Source organism: Ceratotherium simum, chromosome 35, assembly GCF_057802395.1.
Source record: "Ceratotherium simum simum isolate JZ-2026a chromosome 35, ASM5780239v1, whole genome shotgun sequence".
Taxonomy (NCBI): Eukaryota; Metazoa; Chordata; class Mammalia; order Perissodactyla; family Rhinocerotidae; genus Ceratotherium; species Ceratotherium simum.
In genome coordinates, this window is record NC_141934.1 from 9083080 (window position 1) to 9095334 (window position 12255).

At 63.0% G+C, this 12255-nt stretch overlaps 1 protein-coding gene across 2 annotated transcripts; it reads right to left on the reverse strand.

Moving 5' to 3' along the window:
* Nucleotides 1-13: 13 nt before the first annotated feature.
* On the reverse strand, nt 14-9982 carry CABP7 (calcium binding protein 7). 2 transcript variants are annotated; one of them, XM_004429805.3, is made up of 5 exons: nt 9457-9982; nt 2114-2257; nt 1206-1318; nt 758-911; nt 19-539 (listed from the first exon to the last, which is right to left on the reverse strand). In XM_004429805.3, exons 1-5 carry the CDS (start codon nt 9563-9565, stop codon nt 412-414), a joined length of 648 nt encoding a protein of 215 aa, XP_004429862.1. In that variant the 5' UTR covers nt 9566-9982; the 3' UTR covers nt 19-411. The 2 variants fall into 2 exon arrangements, with proteins under 2 accessions (XP_087280110.1, XP_004429862.1); XM_087423984.1 differs by having other exon boundaries at nt 14-539; nt 758-1318.
* Between the last annotated feature and the right edge of the window lie 2273 nt (nt 9983-12255).

Below are 12255 nucleotides of genomic sequence, written 5' to 3' on the forward strand. Positions count from 1 at the left end.
CATGGCCCTGGGCAAACCTCAGGGACCAGGGTCGAGTCGACTGTGTGGCCTGGGCACAGGGCCCTGCCCCCTCCTGTCTCAGGGACCGCAGCAGTGCTTGGCCCTGTACCGGTTCCTCCTTGACTCCCCAGGAGCCCCTGGACAGCGGGAAGAGCTAGTGCTACATACAGGCCAGGGTGGCGCACGGGCAGGCTGCAGGTGGGCTGGGGGCCGTCCTCAGAGCCACCACCAGGCCCTCCACAGCCTGGCCACAGCTCCATGCAAGGCCTGTGGGGCGGGTGGGGTGGGGTCACCAGACATCTAGGCCCTGAAGTACCCGTGGTGGTGGCCAGGGGGCCTGGCTGAAGGAGAGAACTGCAGGCGGCGGGGGGTGTGGAGCAGCCCCGTGCACCACGCGCGGACAGCAGGTGCCTATTTCATGCCGCTGCGCAGCACCTGGTTGGCTGCGATGAGCATGACGCTGATGATGAAGGCGATGGCGAAGGCGCAGATGAGACTCTTGCGCACGCACGTCTGGCGGATCTGCTGGTTGGAGCAGGCTGCAGCCACCACCAGGGAGTGCCGAAGAGACACAAGGGGACAGCAAAGCGATGGAATCAGGAGCCGCCTGCACTTGCGCACATGGCTCGTCCCATGGGGCACAAAGGGGCACGAGGCTTGGGGCAGGCAAGGAGGCCCCCAGCCCCCTCTGCAAACCCCGGGTTCCTCCCCTGCTCAAGCAGCTGGCCCGCCCGTGGTTCCCAGGGTCATCACTCACTCTCCACGTCCACGGGGCACTCCTCTGCCGTGCCCAGGTGGCTCTCCTCCTCCGTCATGATGATGTTCTCAATGTCCTTCATGGACAGGTGCTCGCAGAAGGTGTCGTAGAGCAGCCGCTTCAGCTCGTCCACGGTCAGCTTCTGCATGTCACACTTGGGTGGGGGGAGACACGGTGCTCTGGCCACCACCACCACCACCACAGTCCCCACCCAGCACAGGCAGCCACATAAGCCCAGCGACCGGCCTCCAGATCCTCCATTCCCTGAGTCCTTGACCAACACCAGCCTCCCCCAGGGAGCCCATGCCCCTCTGGGAGACAAGACATCCAGTGGACAGAAGCCTGGAGTGGTCATCTCCCCTTTAAAGTGTGGGCCCAGCCATTCACTGACCCCAGTGCAGCCCTTCACGGTGTGCACAGCCCTGAGTTCCAACCAGCCAGGGCATACCTTCCAGAAGACAGTGTCAAAGTCAGTGCCGTGGAACTTCTCTGGGATCCCCGAGGTGGAAAGCTTGGGTCCCAGGAGGGTCACAAACTCCTCGAAGTCCACTTGGCCATCACCTAGAGTGGGCCCAGTTCCAATCAGCAAGTGGGGCTGCAACCGGGCACCTTGGGCCACTGTAGGGCCTCGGCAGGTCCCCTCAGATTCTCAGAGCCTCGAGTCAATTTCAGGGCCACCTAACACGTGCCAAGCTCTAGGCTGACGCTGAAGCCACCAAGTGTGACGAGGCCCCATCTGACGAGGTGGAGGTGGAGTGTAGTGGGTGGGCCCTGAGGGGGCACACATGGAGACCCTCACATTTCACTCAGAGCCTGTCATGGCTTCCTGGCAGTGGTGGGGACCTGGGGGCCGACGTCCTCCCCACCACACGGAGAGCATACGAGGCTCGGGATGGGAGGCAGCCCACCCAGGCCACCACCTGCTCTATGGGTGGAGAGGAGGCCAAGGGGGCACAAGAGGAGGGCACTGGGCATCACTAGCTCTTACAAGTTTTTCCTTAATAAAATGCCATGGGGCCAATACAACAAAATTAATGGTTTTATTTTGGGTGGTGGAAACTGGGTTATTTAGTATATCCTTTCTACTTTTCTGTACTTGAAAATTTTCTTGGAACACAGGGTGACGGGGCAGACCCTCCGACCCTTGGATGTGGCTGGAGCTGTCACATTCTCTCTGGCCTCGATTCTCCTGGCTGAGAAATGGGGCCAGATCCTGCTGCAAACTGTCATGGGCTCGGAGGTGGGTGGAAGTGGGGGGAGGGAGATGCCCAGGGTGAGCTCAGCCTCAGTGGCTCAGGCCCCAGCCCTGGTCCCCCAGGTGAGGGGTGAGGACACTGAGGCAGGAGTGGTGCTCACCATCCATGTCCAGCCGCTGGATGATAACCTCCAGCTCCACCTCGTTGGGCATGTAGCCCAGGGAGCGCATGGCAGTGCCTAGCTCCTGCTTGGAGATGAAGCCATTGCCGTCACGGTCAAAGACTTTGAAGGCCTCACGGATCTCTGTGGGGGAAGCAGAGCAAGTTAGGACTCACTCCTTTCCCCGACACCCCATTTCCCAGACCCCCAGGATCCTGGAACCCGCAGTCTGAGCGCAGCGTGGAGAAGACAGCTGGCGGGTGGCCCAAGATGCCACCACAGAGCGCAGCCTGCAGGGCCAGCCGAGCAGGGCAGCAAAGGTGTGCCCAGGCCTGCAGCAGTGGCAGACCGTCCCCGGGGTCTCGGCCTCAGCGTGCCAGGCTCCCACAGCCTCTCCCAGCGTGCTCGAGCTCATAACGACCTCGTGTGGTGGGTACCATGGGTCCCACTGTGCAGGGGAGGATGCCAGGGCCAGGCAGCTGGTAGCCTCCGTGAGCTGCCAAAGGCTTCCCTGCCCACTTTTCACTCCTTCCATCCCCTCGCCCCCTCATCCCCATCTCACACTTCCTCCCCTGGGCTCAGCTCAGCTCAGCTCATTAACTGGCCAGCACTCATTAATGGCAGCCACATGAGGCAGTCGTGACTCCAGGCTGATGGGCTGAGAGCTAGGCACAGACTGCCTCCGGGAGCCCAAGGTTTGGGGGAAGACAGAGGCTGGATGGAGGGGCCCTAGAAAGCCCAGGCTGCCTGAGATGTGGGGGTTGTCCCCCCTTGTACAGAGGAGGAGACTGAGGCCTGAAGACCCGGGTGACCCGGGGGTGGGGAGCAAAGCACTGGGTGGGAGCCAGGGAACGAACAACAAGTCACCTTGCGCCAGCCTCAGTCTTAGCCATAGTAAAATGGGCAGTAATGATGTGGAGACGGCAGAGGTTTCACCAAGGAGTCCAGGAACTGTCGAGGGGTCCTAACCTCTCCCTGCTCACCTTTGCTCTACTTCTGTTTCTCTGCCTGCTCTCCGTTACTTGTTACTTGGCCCAAGAAGAACCCTCAAGAGCATTTTCCTTTGAGGGGGGAGGGAATTTCCGTCCACTCACACCCTCTCTGCTCCAGCTCCCTGGGATCCCCTTGTTCAGTTCACCCACCAGCCTCCTGGCCTTTGCCTAAGCTGTTCCCCTGGGTGGGTCTTTGGCAGGCTGAGGGGAGTGTGTGTGTGTGTGTGCGTGTGTGTGTGTGTGTTTAGAAGCAGAGACAGATGAGATGCTCCACACTGCAGATCTGGAAACTGAGGCGTGGAGAGGCAAGGTAGCCAGCCCAAGGTCAATGTGGGGTCAGGGCTGTTTCTGGTAGGGACAGGAGTTAGGCTGGCCCTGGGCCTGGCCTGAGGGGTCTGTGAACCCCTGAGACTGACTGTGGGATCCTGCGCTGTGGGGTCATTCCCTGATCCCGCTGGGCTGAGGCCCCCAAACTTCATCAGGCTCTTGCCACCTGGTGTCTGCACCCAAGGCCTGGAAGTTAGACCGGCTGGCATGCAGGTCAAGACAGAGACAGTGGGCCGCAGCTGCGTTGCCTGGGCGCCCAGACCCTCTGACTCTAGGCCTCCCCCTACCTATCCCAGCCAGGGCCTGAGAATTTGGTCTCCTAGCCAGCGGCCCCTCGGACAGAAGAGCAGCTGGGATGGGAAATCTGTAAACCCTGGACTCTGGGAACTCCACCTAGAGATTTCCTGGGTCACTGAGGAGGCAGTGAGCTCCCCATCCCCAGAGGTGTGTGAGCAGAGGCCTGGCAGTTATGGAGGCTGCTGAGGGGATTCCAGTGCCTGGGAGTCTCTGGGTAGAGATGAAGGCACTGACGTGCAACCAGGCACACCCTGTGCCCCGCCTTCCACACACACACACTCTCGGGTTTCTGGCTGGCGCTGTTGCCTCCCGACCCAGCCAGAGGCTCTGCCCACCTCAGGTGTTCTGAACTCCAGCCCTAGGGGCCCTTTCGTGCTGGTGAGCACCAGGTTGCTCCACCTCCGGGCCTTTGAACATGTGGCTCCTTCACCCGGAATGCTCTTCCCTTGACCACGGTGAGCTCGGATGCATCCTCAGTTCCCAGCACGGACGGCATCACCTCCCTGGTGCCCTCTCCGCCCCTGGGCTGACTCTGGCCCTCCACTGGGCTCCCCCAGACCCCGCTCTTCCTCCATCCTTGCACTGACCACACCGGAGTGTGAACTACGGGTACCATGAGAGCAGGGACCAGGTCGGTGTTGCTCACGGCTGCGTCCTGTTACCTGGAACAGTGCCTGTCATTCAAACATAAACATTTGCTGAATAAATGGTTAAATGAATGAATGACTGATTTGGGGAACCCCCCATCTGGAGCACACAGAGAAAGGAGCTGAGCAGAAGGTCAGGCACCACTTGGGGGGAGGCCATCGCTCTGAGCCCATTTACTCTTAGTTTATAAACAATCCTAGTAAAGGCAAAACATTTGTTTTCCATCCCCAACCAGGCAAGAAGCATGAGGGGGGCTGAGGATGCTGCCCGTTCCCCTGTTCAGCCCCCAGGGACCCCACCCCCACCCTCCTATGGGCCACCACCAAAGAGGGGGATCAAGCTGAGGGCAGGGGTGGGAGAACCATCCTTAGATCCCCAGGTCAAGGGCTGGTTTGGGGAAGGGGGACCCCAGGGTCAGGCACCCCAGCTATCTGGGCCCTCAGTTTCCTCTTCTGTAGAGGCCCATTTGGGAGATCTCAAGGTGGGAGGGCAAAACCCTGGACCCACAGTGGGGCCGCAGTGAGTGCTGGCCCCATCCCCTGCAATGAGCTGGGGTCCAGGCTGTCCCTCCCACCTGGCAGGGGCCAGGTGTGGCTCCCAGAGCCCAGGGCTGCTTCAGGTGGAGCCCCTGACCCCCTTCAGGAAGCCCTGAGGAAACGCACTATGCTAGGCAGGAGTCAGTGGAGGGCAGGTGAATTGTGGGGTATGTGGGCAGGTGACAGGCCTGGAGGCAGCCCATGGACCCCATAGCCATTTCTCAGGCCAGACTAACCTCCCAAGAGCACTAGATAAATCCAGAGACTGCCACCTCCGCGTCCATGTGTTCCTTTGGCCACCCCTCCCAGCACACACAGCTCACACCTCAGTCTTGCTCTGCCTTCGCTCATGCCGGGAGCCCTGCCCCAGGCCCAGCTGACTCCCAAGGCCAAGTTCGGGGACCACCTTCTCCCCAGAGAGTCAGCTGTAAGTCACACAGACTCAGGTTCAAACCCCAGCTCTCTACATCCTGGCTGGGTGACATTGAGCTGGTGTCTGCTCACCTGTACAATGGGGCTGCGGGGATGATGGAATAAGACACTCAAGTGTATAAGTGCTCGGCCAGGCCAGGCTAGCTCAGAACAGCACACTGTAAATCAGAACGTCCCAGACAGCAGAGCCGGAAGGAGAGGGAGGACTAGGCGAGCTCGGAGCCCCAGGCCGGCCTTCCTGTTGGCTGGTGCCGGGACCTGGGGGCCTGGGCTTGGAGTCTGGCTCTGCTGCTCAGTGACCTGGGCAAGGCACTTCCTCTCTGAGCCTCAAGTGCCTCATCTGTGAAATGGGAACATGACTCTTGTCCCATGGCTGAGGCCTGGACTCTCCTGTGGGCTCCCTGAGTTGGGTGGGTGTCATGATTTCCCTGCCACTGCCATCCACACATCCCAACAGGGCGTGTTTTCTCGAAAGCCTCACTCTGTTCCTGCCCCATGAGGCTGGGAGAAGCCTGCCATGCTCCATGTTGGCAAGGGGACACCTTGCCCGGCAAAGAGCTGGCAGGGCCTCCAGGTTTCCAGACTGACACGGTCCCCCACCTGCCACCTCCAGCCTGACACCCACAAACCCCTCACTGGCATGCGGTGAGGGGCCTGAGTCCCCAACAGGCCCCAAGGGATGCCAGCACTCTGTCAAGGAGCCGGAATCCAGAGAGGGGTGGCCGGGCTGGAGGTCACTCAGCGAGGGGGCAGTGTCTGTCCTTTGCAGAGACTGCTGCTCTCAGCAGCACTGGCCCCACACCCCGCCACTGTGGCCTTCCTGAGTTTCTGGCCTGCACAGAGGTGGCTTGCAAGGAAGAGGGACAAGAAAGGGGACTCCTCTGCCCCCCACACTCTGGATGCCCCCATTTGGCCACTCTCAATGCAGGCTCCACTGTCCAACTGAGCAGGCCAAGTGCCAACCCCAGAACCCTGCTCTGGTGGCTGTCTGCTTGTCTGTCTGTCTCCTTCCTCCTCTCTCTGGCCAGAGCTGGGCCAGGGCTTATGGCTGCCCCCATTCCCACCCTCAGGTGCTCAAGTCCGCTGATGCCACTGGGGCCAGCCTCAGTGTTCCTGCAGGCCCTGGGGGTCTCTGCTGTGTGTGTAGTCAGGGAGTGGGTACAGGGAGAATCTGGGAGAGCCCGCACCTCCGCCTCACGGTGGGCAGGTGGGCCCAGGCCAGCTCTGCCCAGCCACATCTACCCTACCAACTGCCATCCATGGCTCCCCAGGCCCAGGTCCCCAGGTGCCTCTGCCAGACCTTCAAGGCCCCGTCCACCCAGCCCATCCCCCAGCCTGCCTTTCTAGCCCAGTCTCCTGCGCACCCTGCGTCCCTGCCTCGTGGACCTTCACCGATTCCTCCACACGGCAGGCTCTTACCCCTGCAGGGCCCCCATGTCTGGCCTCCCCTGCTGCTGTGTCCAGGTCCCCGAACCCCCACTGCATGCCAGGCCCTGTGCTGAGCACTTCCATCACATCCTTTGTCACCAGCAGCCTTGGGGAGGGGCAATGCCAACCCCCTCTGACAGATGGAGAAACCAAGGCAAGTGATTGCCCAAGGTCACTCCACAAGTTGAGGGTGCAGAGACTCAAACCCACCGCTGCCCCATGCTCTCCATCTCCCTTCCTGGTCCTCCTCCCCCTTGGACTAACCACCCCCTGGATTTCTGCGGCAGGCATGTACTGTCTACAGCATTTCATCCCAAGCTGCCGGGCTCCCTCTTCTCTGCACATGCGGCCCCCACCAGTGGGCGTCCTCCTAGCAAAAGACCTGGGTCTTACCCAGACTGCCCTGGGGCAGGAGTGCTAATGGGGCACTGGGGAGGTGGAAGGGGAGGAGGGGGAATCTGTGCCAGGGATGGTCACCCTATCCACCCAGCCCTGGCACTCAAGGACCACCAGCGCCTGCAGAGACTCGGTTTCCTAGGAGGAGGGCTTTTGGGCTGCCTACAGCCAAGAAGAGACTCAGTCATGGAGGACTTCTTGCCCTCATCTGTAGCTGCCTGTGGGCCGAGAGATGGGCTGGGCCAGCCAGGCATCTGCTTGCTCCATGATCCCCTCCTGCCCGCCCCAGGAAGGGCCCTGCCCTTCAGATGCCCCCTGTGCCAGGCCCCTCTGCTCCTCAGGGCCCATGAGAAGGGGACGGAAAAAAGCATGGAGTGCGTTTGGTGTGGCTGGTGACTAACGCTGCTGGGCTCTTGCCAGCTTGTCTGCCAGGCGGCCCAAGGGAAGCCTGCGGCCTCCTTGCCCCTGCACTGCCCGCCCTGTGCCCCGCTCACCCCTGCATCCCAGCCTCCTCTCAGCTTCTTCTCCTCCTTGGGGTCTGCACTCCAGGGCTAGGAGATGGAGAAAGGAGGGACCAAGTGAGGCCCATAGCAGGGCTGCTGCAGTCATGGTGGGGTGCTGGGAGCAAGGGGAAGGAATGAGGTGGAAGCTGCCTGGGGTGTGGGGGGACACTGTTGACCCCTACCCAAGTGGCCAGGAGGAAGGGATGGACGAGGGCCCATGGAGGGGAACACGGGCAGGAGGTCTGGGGTGACTCAGAGCAGGAGGAGACAACGGTGGGGAAGAGACGACCTATGCCCCATCCCCTGCCCTCTCTCCCCTCATGGTACCCACTCCTTTCCCCAGGCCTTGGACAAGGCTGTGGTTCCTGGGCTTCGGCCCAGACAGGGCAGGGACTTGGGATTTGGGGTTGAAGGCCAGAGACCCAGCGAAGGCACGGATCCATCTGTCCTGCCCGCATCAGACACCAGACCCCGTCTCCACGGCTCTCCCAGCCTCTGGGGCCTCTCAGCGGGACTTGGTGAGGAGCAGTGGCTCACAGTCTATGGTGCAGTGGGGGTGGGGGGGGAGCTGCCTTCTCCCTCTTGATCATCCCCCTGACCCAGCTGGACTCCTCCAAGATCTGCCACCTCCAGGGCTTGGGGATGAGGGAAGACCTTTCTCCTTGTCTTCCCTTGTGCTCACACCATCATCCCTGACTGCGCTGGTGTCTCAGCTGCACCCGCCCCACCCCACCCCCCAGGCGGTGATGAGCCCCAGATCTCAGAGACCCCTGGACCCAAGATACTGGAAGAGAGGCCCAGCCTCTGGGCCATCTCTGCCCCTCCCTCAACAGCAGACAAGCAGATCCCAAGGTGCCAAGACTCCCACCAGCCCAGAGCCCCCCACTCTACTCCATATGGGGCCACAGGAGGTTTGGGGGGAGGGGAGACCTGAGCACCTGCCCCCAGCCCAGTAGGGAAATTGCTCGCAGGCCCCAGGGTTCTCACTGCTCCCCAGATTCCTCCCTCCAGGGACCCCAGCCCCTGCCCTCCGCTCTCACCTCGCCTAGCCCACTGCCTAAGGTCCCCATTCAAGCCGAGAGGCGGAGGGACTCCGGGGGGCACAGATTTGGGTCCCAGCCTCTCTGTCTTTCCCTTCCAGGCTTGGTTATCGTGATCAAGCCGCCCAATCTGGCCACTTGTTGTCGCCACCACCTCCCGGGCCGCCTTCCCAGCGCTCCGGGCTGGGGGTCCCCGCAGGGCTGTGGGTAAGGTGCTACGGCCGCAGGAGGGGCTAGGGGCAGCCCGGCAGCCGGCAAGAGCAGGGCCGTCGCCCTCTCCCCTTCTCCGGCTCTCGGAGCAGATTGGATTTTAAAAGCGACACGAGCGGAATGTCAATGCGAGCGCAGAGCCGCGGGCAGGCGCCGCGGAGGGGATCAGGATGCGGGTGCTCCGGCCCGGCCGGCGCGGGGGGCCCAGCTCGGACCCCCACCCCAACCCGCCGCGTTGCCGCACCGTCACCGCGGACTGCGCGGCCCCGTGACCCTGCTGCGGGGCCCGGCAAGTTTCCGCAGCGCGAGGGACCACGCGGGCAGGGGCTGGGCCGCCCCTCTGCCTTGGCGACCCCTACCGCGGCGCCCAGGGGTACGAGCAGGTCCTGCCTCCCCGCGCAGCTGCTCGCTGGAGCACCCACCTGGCAGCCGGCACCTGCGGACAGCACCCCGCCGCCTGCGCCCCTAGCTCGCGCTTCACCTGGGCGCACAGGTAGGAGGGCCGGCAGGCTGGGGTCCCGGTGGGGCACTCACCCTCCAGCTCGTCTTCAGGGATGTCCACGGGGCGCTGCTCCGACAGCAGGTTGGGCACAGTGTAGATGCCCCGGTACATCAACGCCGCCGTCACCGGGTGGAACGGCATCTTGGAGGCTCCGCGCCCGCCCGCCCGCCGCAAACTTTGAGGTCAGGGCTCATGGGCCGGCGGCGGCCCCGGGGGCGGCTGGAGCAGGTGGGGCGCGCGGCTGCGGAGGGCAGCCCGGCGGCGGCAAGGCGAGGGACGCCCCTCCGGGGGCCTAGCGCCCCCGCGCCCGGGGCGGCCGGTCCATGCCGCTCCCTCCCTCGTCGGGCTCCCGGTCGGGGTCCCGCAGGGGAGGCGGAGGGGGCGCCGCTGGGGCCTCTCTGCTCCGGCCGCCGCGCGCTGCGCCCGCCGTGCCCGCTCCTCGCTGCCCCGCGCGCTCCGCGCTCCGCGCTGCCCGCCGCCCGCTCGTCCGCTCGCCGGCGCGGCCGCCCGGCCCGCCGCTCCGGCTCCCGCCGCCTCTCCAGCTCGCTCGCTCGCTCGCTCGTTCTGTGCCGCGCTGACTGCGCTCCCCCCTCCCCCGCCCGCCGCTCGCCCGCCCCCTCCGCGCTCCCCCCACCCCCCCCCCCCCTCCCGCCCCTGGCCCCTGCGCGGCCGCCCAAGCCCGCCGGGAGCTCCTTCTCCCCTTCGCCCCGGATTCCCTCTTCCGCCTGCGGAGGATCACCCGCCCCCTGCCCCAAGTCCGCAGCCACCAGGACCAAGGCGGGGTGGGATGGGGTGGGGGTGGGGCCCCTCCTTCCTGCCCCTTGGCCCTCCCCCTCCTTCCTGCCCCTTGGCCCTCCCCGTCCCCCGCCCCGGAACAGAGAGCAAGGAACTGAGGACCTAAGACCTTGCTGCGAGGTGAGGTCGGCCCCAGGCGCCTGGGTCCTCGAGGAGAATCACACAGTGTTGGTGCCAGGAAAGCTCCAAGGTGGGGAAACTGAGGCTGAGAGAGAAGGGCGTTGATCAAGGTCATAGGGTAGAGGCGGCAGGCGGGAGCTGGAGACAGGGCAGGCTCCTGCCCTGTGATGGAGACTTCACAGCTGACCTTGCCCCGGCCGGTGGAGCCCCAGTCATGGCTCCTTCCCAAGCTCCCACCACTCAGCCTGCAGAAGGGGAGCCAGGGTCTGTCTCATGACCCCCAGGGCAGAGGGACAGAGAGGTGGCTGGGTGCCTGCAAGGACTGGTGTGAGAGCCTGTCAGTTTCCATGGCTGCAGGTTAGACCTAATGTGTGTGCAGGGCTCTCCCAGGCCCCAGGGCACGTGTGTGAGTCAGGGTGAGGGGCAGGTGTTCGTGGGAGCAGCATGTGTGTACACGTCTGTTGTCCATGAGGATGTGTACTGGTGTTTTCGAGTCCACATGCAGATGGACGTGTGTTGGGAGTGCGTAGACACCTGTGTGTGCTAAGGTTGTGAGCTGGCCGGGGAAGGGAGGGCAGGAGCCTGTGAGCAGGTGGTGGGTGGTGTGCAGGCCCTTGGGCTGGGAGTGGAGTGAGCCTGTGAGCACAGATGTGCATGCATATTTATGGGGGCACAGTTGACCCTCTGGCCTCTCCATGCCCCAGCTGTGGGCCTTGCCCCTGGAGGCCCCTTTGGAACCACCTCCCTGCCCCCTTTAGTCCAATCAGCGGTTGGCCCCAGCGGGAAAGCTGATTGCCACAGCCCTGCCTGGTCCTGCCCTTCCCAAGTTGATTACGTTTTTCTGCTTGCTTCTGCTTTTGTCACTGATTAATCACAATCCTACCTTGGGGCCTAGCCAGAGGGGGCTCAGGGAGAGATGCCAGCCCTGGCCACTCCTGGGCCCCAGCACTTCTGGGGCACAGTTCTGGAGAGGATTCCCAGCAGTGTCCACATCCTTCAGAGGAGCCAGGAAGGACTCCAGCGGTTTGTCTGTCTGTCACCCCAGCCTCTATGGGCCAGCCGGGTGCCCATTAGGACCTGGGAATGTGAGAGGCCCCAGGAAACCCCACCCCGAAGCCCTCCTCATCCACCTGTGCCCTGGCCTGACGATGCACCATTGGAACTGAGTGCTTTGAGCTCCCTCAGGTCTTCTGGTAGAGAGAGGAGTGGGGAGGGAAGAACCCAGAACTCAGGGCCAGGTGGACCTGGGGCTCCTACGTCCACCACCTCCTACTGCCATGGGACCTCAGTCACCTCCCTGAACCTGCTGGATCCTCGGTTTCCCCGAGGAAGTGGGGTAGCAATGCCACCTCCCAGGCAGTGATGAGGATGAAGTGATGTGAATGACATATGAGAGGTGCCTGGCAGTGCCTGCCTCCCTGTGCCTCTTGAGAGTTTCCTATTAGCATGAAAATCCCCCCTGAGGAATATGAATTAATAATAATTATAGCTGCTACGTATTGATTGAGACATAAGCCGCAACAGTTTACTCCTTTGGTGTTTACTGAGCGGCCGGGCTGCGCCAGCTCAGGCCAGCCGGTTCTAAATCAGGACCCCTGCGCCAAGGGAGGGTGGGCTGGAGCCTGCTGAGGGGCCAGTGGGAGACCCAGCTCCTGGTGACTTCCCGAGAGGCTGTGGCAGAGCATGCTGGCACTTGCCTGACAGAGGGGCAGCTCCTGCTGCGTCCCCTGCGGCTCCCGGTTTTGCTGCCCAGGTGGAGAATTTTCAAAGGATGGGGCAGAAACAGTCTCTGAGTAAATGAAGTAAAGATCAAGTGGGTGGGCCTACCTAGCTCACTCACTAGGGAGAGTGTGGATGTCTGTGCAGACACGGGCCTCCCTCCAGACCTCGGCCTTTGTCTGTGACCAAGGGGTCAG

Bases quoted from the DNA above. Each gene is read 5' to 3' on its own strand.
- CABP7 (XM_087423984.1), bottom strand. From the start codon at position 9,565: ATGCCGTTCCACCCGGTGACGGCGGCGTTGATGTACCGGGGCATCTAC. The intron at 2,258-9,456 runs GTGAGTGCCCCA...CTTCCCCCACAG, and splicing joins CCCTGAAGACGAGCTGGAGG to AGATCCGTGAGGCCTTCAAA. The intron at 1,319-2,113 runs GTGAGCACCACT...GGCCCACTCTAG, and splicing joins CCAGCGGCTGGACATGGATG to GTGATGGCCAAGTGGACTTC.